At 40.0% G+C, this 12,490-nt stretch overlaps 1 protein-coding gene across 1 annotated transcript in view; it reads right to left on the reverse strand.

The window, feature by feature from the left end:
• LOC126355655 (putative neural-cadherin 2) overlaps positions 1-12,490 on the reverse strand; it is a 615,318-nt gene that overhangs the window by 298,621 nt on the left and 304,207 nt on the right. Inside the window, exon 3 of the mRNA XM_050006019.1 lies at positions 7,076-7,237. Coding sequence (XP_049861976.1) covers positions 7,076-7,237 — 162 coding nt within the window. The remainder of the gene's footprint in view (positions 1-7,075; positions 7,238-12,490) is intronic.

The following is a 12,490-nucleotide window of genomic DNA, read 5'->3' on the forward strand; positions in this document are numbered from 1 at the left end:
TAAGCGATACATATAACAACAACTCTGAGATTTACTTCTGACCTTGTCATTCCGTCAGACACAGGAATTGGAAGATCAGATGGATGGAATGGATAGTGTCTTCAAATAAAGTTGCAAGTTTAATCTCAACAAAATTAAAAAGGGTGTATGGTGTGTATTCTACTTAAATCAGGCAAAGTTGAAGCAATTAAATTAGGAAGTCAGGCACTAACAGTAGTAGATAAATTTTGCTGTTTGGGGAGGGACATAACTAACGGTAGCCGATGTAGACAGGATGTAAAATTCAGACAAGCAGTGGTGGAAAGGCATTTCTGAAAAGAGAAATTCGTAATATGGAAAGAGAAAAGGAACATCTAGCTGAAAATGTTTGAATTTTTGAGTTATTACAACTAAAGAAAAAAGATTTAGATCTCTAAAGGTGAGTGAATTATGACAGGGTGAATATTTGTAATGGAAAAAAGATGCTTTCAGATGATGTGTTTTAAAATTTCAGATCTTTTCACTGTTTAACTGCACATATTTAAGGAACACACTATGCCCATATATTACCCTTAAAATTCCTTTTTCAAATGGTACATCACATCTTATGAGGTTAACCCTTGTAGACCTACATCACACTGCAGTGTACATAAATTTAACACCAAGTAAACTGGCCCCAAATTGAGAGAAATTAGTGAACCCTGTGCTGGTTCCTTTTGGCTAAGTACTGGTATGTTTATTCTATGTTATGGTCAACTACAAATTGGTAAAGTATTTAGACGCTTATAGCTGTAATATAAAAAGGAACCACTTGTCTTGTTTGGCTTTATTGTAATCACAAAATTTTCTTCTTCTGTACAAAGCTACTCTGAACCGTCTAAAATGCTTCTAAATCCGAGAGATGCTGTTTTTTAAAGGATTGCTTATACTGCTGAGAGAATTTAAAAAAGGGCGTCTTTTCGGGCGAAGTTATTTCCCCATAACGACCGTTTCCATACGACGAACATCAATTACTTTATTATTGACTCCCGCTGGATTCAGCCAACTTTCAAAATCGATACGAGCATATACAGATTGAAGTCAATTATTATAACACACGAAAAACGAAACTTGATTTTTTTTTTTTGCTTGTAATGAAAATTTTACTTTTGTTACAAAGGTCCTTTTTCTCTTTCCGCCTCATATTTCTTGACATAGAGTATAAATATGTTGCGTAGTGTTTTCTGAAAGTATTTGTCTGGCGTGTAGTCTTGTACGAATGTGAAACACAGGTTGATAAACCGACAAGAAGAGAACATAAGCTTTTGTAATGTGGTGCTTCAGAAGAATACGGAAAATTTCATGGATAAGTCTAGTAATTAACGGACAGGTATGAATTGATTAGGTGGACAAGAAATTTACGATGTGACTAAAGGAAGGGATTAGTTAACAGAACACATCCTGAGGCATAGAGGAATAGTCAATTTGCTAATGAAGTGAAGTGTACGTGACGGAAATTGGAGATCAAGGTTCGACTACAGCAATCATGATGATCAATCATAGGCTGCAGTAGTTAGTGGGACATGATGAGGCTTGCACAGGATAGACCAGCGTACAGAGCTAGACCACGTGGCAAGCAACGATTCGTCCCCCGTCGAGTTGCACAAAACGAGGTGCATTCAAGTTCTAAGGCCTCCGATTTTTTTTCTAATTAACTACTCACCCGAAATCGATGAAACTGGCCTTACTTCTCGACGTAATCGCCCAGCAGACGTACACATTTTTCACAACACTGACGCCATGATTCCATGGCAGCGGCAAAGGCTTCTTTAGGAGTCTGTTTTGACCACTGGAAAATCGCTGAGGCAATAGCAGTACGGCTGGTGAATGTGCAGCCACGGAGAGTGTCTTTCATTGTTGGAAAAAGCCAAAAGTCACTAGGAGCCAGGTCAGGTGAGTAGGGACCATGAGAAATCACTTCAAAGTTGTTATCACGAAGAAACTGTTGCGTAACGTTAGCTCGATGTGAAGGTGCGTTGTCTTGGTGAAACAGCACACGCTCAGCCCTTCCCGGACGTTTTTGTTGCAGTGCAGGAAGGAATTTGTTCTTTAAAACATTTTCGTAGGGTGCACCTGTTACCGTAGTGCCCTTTCGAACGCAATGGGTAAGGATTACGCCCTCGCTGTCCCAGAACGTGGACACCATCATTTTTTCAGCACTGGCGGTTACCCGAAATTATTTGGTGGCGGTGAATCTGTGTGCTTCCATTGAGCTGACTGGCGCTTTGTTTCTGGATTGAAAAATGGCATCCACGTCTCATCCATTGTCACAACCAACGAAAAGAAAGTCCGATTCATGATGTCGTTGAGCGTCAACATTGATTGGCAACATGCCACACAGGCAGCTATGTGGTCGTCCATCAGCATTCGTGGCACCCACCTGGATGACACTTTTCGCATTTTCAGGTCGTCATGCAGGAGTGTGTGCACAGAACCCACAGAAATGCCAACTCTGGAGGCGACCTGTTCAACAGTCATTCGGCGATCCCCCAAAACAATTCTCTCCACTTTCTCGATCATATCAGCAGACCGGCTTGTGCGAGCCCGAGGTTGTTTCGGTTTGTTGTCACACGATTTTCTGCCTTCATTAAACTGTCGCACCCACGAACGCACTTTCGACACATCCATAACTCCATCACCACATGTCTCCTTCAACGGCCGATGAATTTCAATTGGTTTCACACCACGAAAATTCAGAAAACGAATGATTGCACGCTGTTCAAGTAAGGAAAACGCCGCCATTTTAAGTATTTAAAACAGTTCTGATTCTCGCCGCTGGCGGTAAAATTCCATCTGCCGTACAGTGCTGCCATCTCTGGGTCGTATTGACAATGAGTGCGGCCTCATTTTAAAACAATGCGAATGTTTCAATCTCTTTCCAGTCCGGAGAAAAAAATCGGAGGCCTTCGAACTTGAATGCACCTCGTACAACCGGAAATCCCCTTTGGGTAGTACAGAAATGGAACTGGGTAGAAAAGAAATTTACGAAACAAGCAAAGTTTGCTAATGGAGTGAAGTGTGGAGTTCTTTGCCAAGCTTTATCGCTATTGGTGCAGCAATGGAGCATCAATGGAGCTTCAATTCAGAATTCATGTGTGAAATGGTGAAGAGTTACAGGAAACTAGGAAACATTTCGTGTAAATTGATAGCCTCAATAAATGTTAAGAACGTCACGTTTTAGCAATGTTATACGATATAGGCTATGGGGCTGTTGCATGCTTGTGCAGATATTACGTAGTTGGCAACTGTTGCACGTTGTTCAGCTTCAGAACGCAGTTTGGTATCAGTAAGTGAAACAGGTGCTGAACTAAACTGTAGAATTTGTAACCAACATTCTCTTTTGTAATATATTTCAAACAATTAATTATTTTAATGAGTGTCTGAAGGTACTGATAAGTTTTGAAATACCATTATAAATCTGCATATTTGTTGTGTCGTATCTTTTTCCTTTTGCTTAGAAGCACCACATTTTACAACAATGTATGCCTGGCATTTAGTTGAAGCATTTCATATTATAATTTTCTAATGTATTGCAGCAGATACAGTTACAGGTGTTGTTGCGTGATTGGCATGTGTGTCTTGAGACAAATGTGTTGTTGTCATTTCAGATATTAACTTACTTAATCTCTACTAAATACATAGGGATTTATTTTATCTTAGACAATCGTGCCTGATTATTCCAGAAATAGTCTCCTATGTGATTGTACAATAGCCTTTAGATAAACATATAAGGCCTACCATCTGCAATACAACGAGATTACGAAATTGATTTGTTAAAACGGGACCTGTTTTGTAACAAGTCTGGTTTGTTCTTAAACTGTAAATCTTAGTATTAGTGTTGACCTAAATCTGTCGTTTCGTAAGAATGGTCGTAGATTCAGTTACTTTGCTAAGAATCGTCTTTTGCTACACATACAGCCTGTCCCCAGGAGGCATAACAATAGGCAATACTGCAGATGCTTGCAGCAAAAATACTGATAGAAACAATAGTCCAATTCTCAGTATACTTATGCACTTTATACTTTCCACGTTTAGACTGACGTAGTGGGAAGCAATGGAGAAAAACTCCACTCTACAAGATATAAAGTGCGAGAGCTCTACTTATCGAAAATAATAGCCAGCCACGACCTGTAAAGTAGCATCACAATTGTGCGGATGTAACTGACGGTAATAACATGGAGTTACGGGTAATCTAAGTGTTGGAACGCGTACAACTTTCACGAGCTCCGGTAAGTAGGGTACGAACGGCTTCCAGAAAACATAGATGTTCAGCCTAATACATAATACTCTTTTCAACACACTGGTGTTGCTGGCAAAGTTTTGGAGCGCTTGCATAAAAATTCGGACGCATTACTTTTCAGCACGCTCTCGTATATCTTGCAGTACAATCAAATTTGTAACTTTTTCTGTAAAGAGGTGTCGTAGATTGCATATCCTTTGAAGTATAAAGTGCTTCAGTCACTATTTTACCACAAACACCACAAAGACTTAACGAGAAAACGTTTATTTCAGCTTCACACAATGATACTCATATTGTACTAATTTTTTTTGGTCTTGTCATACTTTCAATTTGTATACACGTTCAGTCTTTATGCGCTCTACCTGAATAAAATTGGCAAAAGATAAACAGATAAATAGAAATTTAAAAAAAACGAGTTATATTACAGGTTCTGGTAAACGAAATGAAATGATCGTATGGAATTCACGGCTGGGAGTCCCCTCCTGGGGAACTTTGGCAGCAGAGTTGCGTTGGGCGATTGTGTGTAGGTGATGACGTAAAGATAATGAGGACAACCACGCACCCCGTCCATGAGGGCAGAAAATCTCGGACTCAGCCGGAATTCGAACCCGGGCCCACTGCACTGCAGTCAGACGCACTGACTACTCACCCAAGGAGGCAGCCTGCTTCTAAAAAATGGCCGTGGATACAAAAACTCTACAAATGTGGCCCTTATATATATGCATTAAAAACTCTGAATCATGCTAATAAAATTGGTTTTTCTATTTATTTATCTCAACCATAGATAAATGAAACTCTTACCTCAGCCCAGTGTTCATTAAATTGACTTTGGAAAATTGATCCCACTGTTATTGAAATACGTATTTTGTGTGAGACGTTCTCGGTTCACTTCTTTCGTTAATTGTCTATAGTACTTCGATGTTTCGAAAATTACAACATCGCCATCGTTAGGAAAGCACCTGATTGCCAAAGAAGTAACGGAATGGAATGTTGAATACCATAGTAGTGCCCACTGCAACAAGACATTGAGTTGGCACCAAACATAATATGTCATTCATAGTATATCTGTTACACAATTTATAATAAGGGACATGCTCCGAAGCAGTCCGTCGTTAAGTGCCCATTTCCACCCATTGTTGAGTGTATAGATCATATCTCCACGTTGTTAATGTACGTTCTGACTTCCACAACCTATTTCATTGTTTAATCCTAACTGCTTGAAACATGGACTAGAATCCGTGTTTGTTATACAAGATGTTGTCGTCATGTTCGGCAACAGCAGGTTTTTGTACATTTATTTTTTATTTGAGCCGATTGTGTTTGGTAAACAACCGGGAAACTGTTTAAGAGGGGTAGGACGTCAAACTGACCGACTTGAAGCAGGAGAGGCACCACAGGACATTTTAATTGCCACTGTCAATACTTTCACAAATAAATTTATAAGATTTTGTCAACATGACCAGGAAGCATTCATGATTCACATTCATAGCAGTGCAGTGGATATTCAAAAACATAACAAAATAAATATTTTTATATATGAGATTTCATCATTTTTTCACTTACTATTGGCTGCGGTTGTTGCTATAGGTACACTTTTCTTCATAAGCAAGAGAGATTCTTCGACGAATTTTGCACAACATAAAAACCACACTTACAGGTTTTATTTAATCCATATTTTGCAGCTTCAAACGTGACTGTATTCATGGGGGGTATGAAAATAAAAGCGCCTTCAGTTACAACTTTTCGTGTTTTATTAAGTGCGCGACACATTTCGGGCCCTGGGCGTCCAACGGCCCATCATGAGGTGCAATTTGTTTCAATACATGCTTTATTTTTTCTCTTGAATGAGGTGAAATGCATGTTCCTGTCTCGAAAAGGTTTGATGTTAGGTTATGAATTTTGTAAGTCAAACGCGGAAAATATTTGTGAAATAGTGGAAGAGATGAAGAGTGTAAACTTTGCTGGTACTAAAACGTTAAAAATGCTTTTCTTCGATTATATGGTATGTTTACACTGTTCATCTTTTCCACTATTTCGCACATATTTTCCGCTTTTGCCTTACGAAATTCTTTTCGTGTCAGTAATATGCATTTCACCCTATTGAAGAGAAAAAATAAAGAGTGTATTAAGATAAATTACACCTCATGATGGACCCACAGGGTCCGAAACTCATCGTGTACTTAATAAAACACGAAAAGTTGTCACTGAATGCGTTTCTTAATTCATACCTCAATACTTACTGGTGTATCAAACTATAGAATTTTTCAAATTTATTAAAAACTGTGGTAATAACTGAGGTAATTAACTATAAAATTTGAGTTTTTTCTAAACATTAAGTTTAAAATGTAACAGCTCATTCATTTTTTCATAAATTAAATAACAGACTTTCACAATTAGATGCTTCCACATTCTAGCGATATACTATAAAAAAGGGTTGAAACCTAGAGTCCATGATTATACTTAAATAACATTTAGTCTAAGCCGTTAATAATATACTATTTGAAGTTGATATCTCAAACTGAAATAAGTAATAAGGACCATTTACCAAGTTGTAAGTAGGTATTATAGCAAGCTAAATCCTCGGACATAAAAGCTATGTGACTATGTTCGTTGGGTGATGAGCAAGTGGACAGAACTTCAGACGTCGTCTTCAGACATACTTGTGTGTTCTCTTTGAAAACAAATACTGTATTGCGGAAGGTAAGTGAAGTGGCATCCACCTCCAAAGCTATCTTCGGAACGTATCTTGGAGACGCGGGCTGTGTACGTAACGCGGAGACAGTCATCTGTAACTGGATATTTTGTGAGAACACTCACCGCGCTTTGAGCCAGGCGGCGCTACATCGGCCACGAAGGTTCCGGGCGCGGCGTCCTCGGAAACTTCCGCCTGCAGCTCTGCCGCAGCGAACACCGGGGCTTCCCCCTGCCGCTGGGACAGCGCCGACGCTGGGGATTCCCCTGCCTGCGTCAGACGCGGTACTGCAACAGGTGGTCACAGACGCTATTGGTGGAGCTCATTAACACGGGAAGCAAGACAAAGTGGAAATCGGACAGGCGTAAGATCATGGATTCACTTCCTGCGTCAGTGTGGCCACTGCAGTAGGCAATCTTCTGTAGAGTTGAAGTGGAAAAGTGGTAATACAAGGGGCTTGCAAAACACTAGTTCGATTCCTTCGACTGCTAGTCATTCTTCAACGTTACGATGATGAAACAGATAACAAAGCTCCAGAAAATGGTGAGGGCTGCATGAGAGGCACACTTCATCTTGGGGAAGACTGGTGTTGAAATTTCAAGAGTATGTATTCCAAGAAGAGTCGGGAAATATGCTACTTCCCCCCCACATGTATCTAACGAAATTATAATAAATAAAAAATCAGATAAATTAGAGGTCACGTGGAGTTTTATCCACCGCCTTTCTCCCCATGCACTGTTCATAAATGAAGCAGAACATAGCGAAAAGGATAGTTACACTAAAATGTGCCTATGGTCACACACCATAACATGGGTTGCAGAGGAGATCTGTAGTATTGAAAGGAAACATAAAGTAAGTGAAATGTTAGTAACAGATAAACAATGCAATAATCATAACAGTGTTGACAATAACAACATTTTACATCAGTGACTAACATACAATGACAATAATAAAAAATCCCTTTCTTTGATGTCTTGCTGTGATTTTTACTCCATCATGAAGCAGGAGCACAAAGAGCTCAGTTAAAACGAGCAAACTTCTTCTCCTTATTAAAGATCAAAATGTGACTTCTTTCACGCGTTTTATAATAAAATTATCATTTGGTTCTTAATGATAAAATATGAAATTAGTTTTTATTAAAACAATAATTATTTCACAGCATTAAGAAAGATGATTTTTCCCCTTGATTATAAGCGTAATTTAAATTTGAGCTTTATTACACATATACCATTGAAAATTAACTGCAAAGATTGCTACCATCAATCAACATAATACTGAACGTAGCTTATAGCCTGGAAAGTGTTAGTTATTTCATTATTCTCAGTTTGAGACAGGATCTCCCTAGACGTCTATCACATATACACCTTTTATCATCACAAATGCTTAAAATATAGATTTTAGTATCAGCAGCTACTCTGTACTTACAAATACCGATAATATGTGTTCATTAAGGTTAACATTAATCATGTGTATATATCATGTTAACTGACTCATTCCACATCATTTCTCTATAAGAATAATCCAACATATGTAGCATTATGACGGATAGAGGTATTAGTGACCACATGGTCGTTGTTGCAAACCGGACACCATAACAGAAATAAACAAAAAATATATCTGAATCTTCCTGGCAGATTAAAACTGCGTGCCGGACCGAGACTCGAACTCGGGGCCTTTTCCTTTCGCGGTCAAGTGCTCTACCATCTGAGCTACCCGAGCACGACTCACGCCCCGTCCTCACAGCTCCACTTCTGCCAGTACCTCGTCTCCTACCTCCGGGTCTCGGTCCGGCACACAGTTTTAATCTTCCAGGAAGTTTAATATCAGCGCACACTCCGCTGTAGAGTGAAAATTTCATTCTAAAAAATATGTCTGTCGAAAAAATTAGAAAAAAATCACTTGACGTGTTCCCAAGGGACAGTCTCTATTCCTTCCAGTCTACCTATGCAGCCGTAGACCATATTCAAAGAAATAGTCTGACTGCGATTAAGAGATTTATATCAAATAATTTAATAAGAGATGGAAGTAATTCCCCATGCTACAGAAAACAGGCCAGAATACCAGATTTAAAAGAATCCGAAATCTCCAACAACGAAACTCTGTGTCGAAACCTGACAGAAAATCCAAAGAGAGTCTGGTGGTATACCATCGGAGAGGCACAATCAATACCTTCACTGTGCGACAGAAATGGTAATATTGTCGATGACAGTACCACTACAGCGGAATTGATAAATACTGTTTTCCGAAATTCCTCCACCAAGGAAGACGAAACAAATATTCCATTATTAGAATCAAGAATAGCTGCCAACATGAGTAACTTAGAAATGGGTTTTTCTAGTGCAGCGAAGTAACTTAAGTCACTTAATAAAGGCAAGCCTTCCATTCCAGATTCTATAGACTTTCAGTGTATGCTGATGTACTTGGCAATCATATAAAACCACTCGCTCGACGAAAGATCCGTACCTAAAGTTTGGAAAGTTACACAGATCACATCAATATCAAAGAGAAAAGCAAAAGTAATATTATAAATTACAGGCCCATATCAATGACGCCAATTTACGGTATGAATGTGGAATAATACATTATGCATTACGCCGAAAAAAAAAACAATCTATTGGCATATAGCACGGATTCAGAAAATGTTCCTGCGAAACCCAACTAGCTCTTTATTTTCACACAATAATGAGTGCAGCTGACAGAGGATCTCAAATCGATTCCATATTCCAAGATTTCCGAAGGCTTTTGATTTTGTTCCGTACAAGAAGCTTCGAGTGAAACTGTGTCCTATAAAGTATCGACCCAGTTGTGCGATTTGGCTCGTAATTTCCTATCAGAAAGTTCAAAGTTCGCAGTAATTGGCGGAGAGTTATCTCGTAAACGATTTAGGAGACATTCTCAACAGTCCTATTATTGTGTTTACATCTACATTAATACTCCTAAAGTTACCTGACGGTGTGTGGCGGAGCGTACTTCTGCTACCACTAACTGATTACCCCTTTGTTGTTCCAATCGTGAATGGCGCATGGGTAGCATAATTGTCGGTAAGCTTCTCTATTACCTATGATATCTCGTATTTTCGTGGTCGTATCGCGAGATCTATGGGTGTGGCAATAAGCTGTCTCATCCTTCCCGGAGAGTGCTATCTCGAAATTTCAATAGCAAACCTCTCCGTGATGCACAACGCCTCTCTTGTAACGGCCGCGACCGGAGTATGTTCAGCATCTCTGTAACGCTCGCGCGCGGCCCAAACGACCCCGTGACGAAACTCGCCATTCTTCGTTGGATCTTCTCTGTCTCTTCTCCAGCCCTACCTGTTAAGTGTCCCAAAGTACCAATCGATACTGAGGAATCGGTTGAATTAGCGCCTTATAAGCCACTTTTTGCGTGATTAAGTTACATTTCTTTATGATTGTTCCTAAGATTCTTAATCTGGCATCCTCTTTTCTTACACATTTGAGCTCTTAGCAACAAATAATCCTGAGTTAATAACGAGCGCCAAAACGGATACAGGGATTAGTGAAAACAGAGTTGTCGTAGGGAGACTGAATATTGTAACCACCAAATCCTCCAAAAATAAACGAAAAAGTTATCTATTCAAAAAGCAGATAAAAATTCACTTGACGCCTTCCTGAGATACAGTCTCCACTCCTCCCAAGTAAACAATGTCAGTGTAGACAACATGTGGCTAGATTGTTCAAATGGCTCTGAACACTATGGGACTTCTAAGGTCATCAGTCCCCTAGAACTTAGAGCTACTTAAACCTAACTAACCTTAGGACATCATACACATCCATGCTCCAGGCAGGACTGTAGCACCTAGATCCGCTCGGCCACCACGGCCGGCCATGTGGCTTGAAATCAAAGAAATAGTATCGCTAACAACTGAGAGATTTATACCAAATAAATTAACAAACGACGTAGCTGATCCTCCTTGGTACACAAAACGTGTCAGAACACTGTTGCAGAAACAACGAAACAAACATGCCGAATTTAAACAGACGCAGAATCCCCAAGATTGGCGATCTTTTACAGATGCTCGAAATTTAGCGCGGACTTCAATGCGATATGCTTATAACAGTTCCCACAACAAAACTTCGTCTCGAAACCCAGCAGAAAATCCATAGAGATTATTATTATATGTGAAGTATGTTAACGGCAAGAAACAATCAATGCCTTCTCTGCCCGATAGCAGTGGAGGTACTATTGAAGACAGTGCTGCCAAAGTGGAGCTACTAAACACCTCTTTCCGAAATACCTTCACAAAAGAAGACGAAGTAAATATTCCAGAATTCTGATCAAGAACAGCTGTCAACATGTGTAACGAAAAAGCAAATATCCTCGGAGTAGAGAAGCAACTTCTGATTCAGACTGTACACGAATTAGGTTCCTTTCAGTGTATGCTGATGCATTAGCTCCATACTTAACAGTCATACACAACCGTTCGCTCGATGAAAGATCCATACCCAAAGACTGGAAAGTTGCACAGGTCACACCAATATTCAAGAAAGGTATTAGGAGTAATTCGCTTAATTATTCATTAATGCAGCAGGATTCTGGAACATATATTGTGTTCCAACACTATGAATTACCTCGAAGGAAACGGCCTATATTGCTGCCCGGGGTGGCCGAGCGGTTCTAGGTGTTACAGTCTGGAACCGCGAGACCGCTACGGAATGTGGTTGGCGGCTGCAGTGGGTGGTTTTGCCAAGAGAGAGAGAGAAACGCGTTGCCCAGCTAACTGTGCTCAGGATTTGGGGCGCTGGGTGAGGGCAATGGCTGAGGGAGACGTGTGTGCACGATGAGCTGCGAATTGGTCATGTATCTTCACAAAAATTTTAACGTGATTCAGCGGAAAATGTTACTTAAACTGTTGTAAGTGGACTCAAGTGCTCATCGTAACACAATGATTGCGCGAATTCTGAGCACGTAGGCTGATGTGCCTGTAGCCAGCAGTTTAGGACTGATTTGGAATGCAACATAAACTGTTCTGGTTTTGAGCTCGCAGCGGTAGCCGAGCGGTTCTGGGCGTTTCAGTCCGAAACCAAGTGACTGCTACGGTCGCAGGTTCGAATCCTGCCTCGGGCATGGATGTGTGTGATGTCCTTAGCTTAGTTAGGTTTCAGTAGTTCTAAGTTTTAGGGGACTGATGACCTCAGATGTTAGGTTCCACAGTGCTCAGCGCCATTTGAACCATTTGTTCTTTTGACTTGTAAGCTATCAGCTACATTATTTTGTAGCTGTTCCCGCCTGAAACAGCTCACCAGCACAATGTTATAGGCTGTGGACAATCATCGAGTAGACTGACGGACTTTATTGAGAATATTCGTGCTGTCGTGTCTCCACGTCGATCGGTCTTACGCTTATTCCATACAACCAACTAGATTAGATTATATTAGATTAATAATTGTTCCATAGATCATGAATACGACACTTCGTAATGATGTGGAACGTGTCAGGTTAATAAAAGATGTCAGTACAAGATATTACATTAAACAAAATATTGCATGACACTAATGTTTAAGTTATTGTTTTTTCCCCTT

The sequence above is a fragment of the Schistocerca gregaria genome, chromosome 3, assembly GCF_023897955.1.
Source record: "Schistocerca gregaria isolate iqSchGreg1 chromosome 3, iqSchGreg1.2, whole genome shotgun sequence".
NCBI classification, from domain to species: domain Eukaryota; kingdom Metazoa; phylum Arthropoda; class Insecta; order Orthoptera; family Acrididae; genus Schistocerca; species Schistocerca gregaria.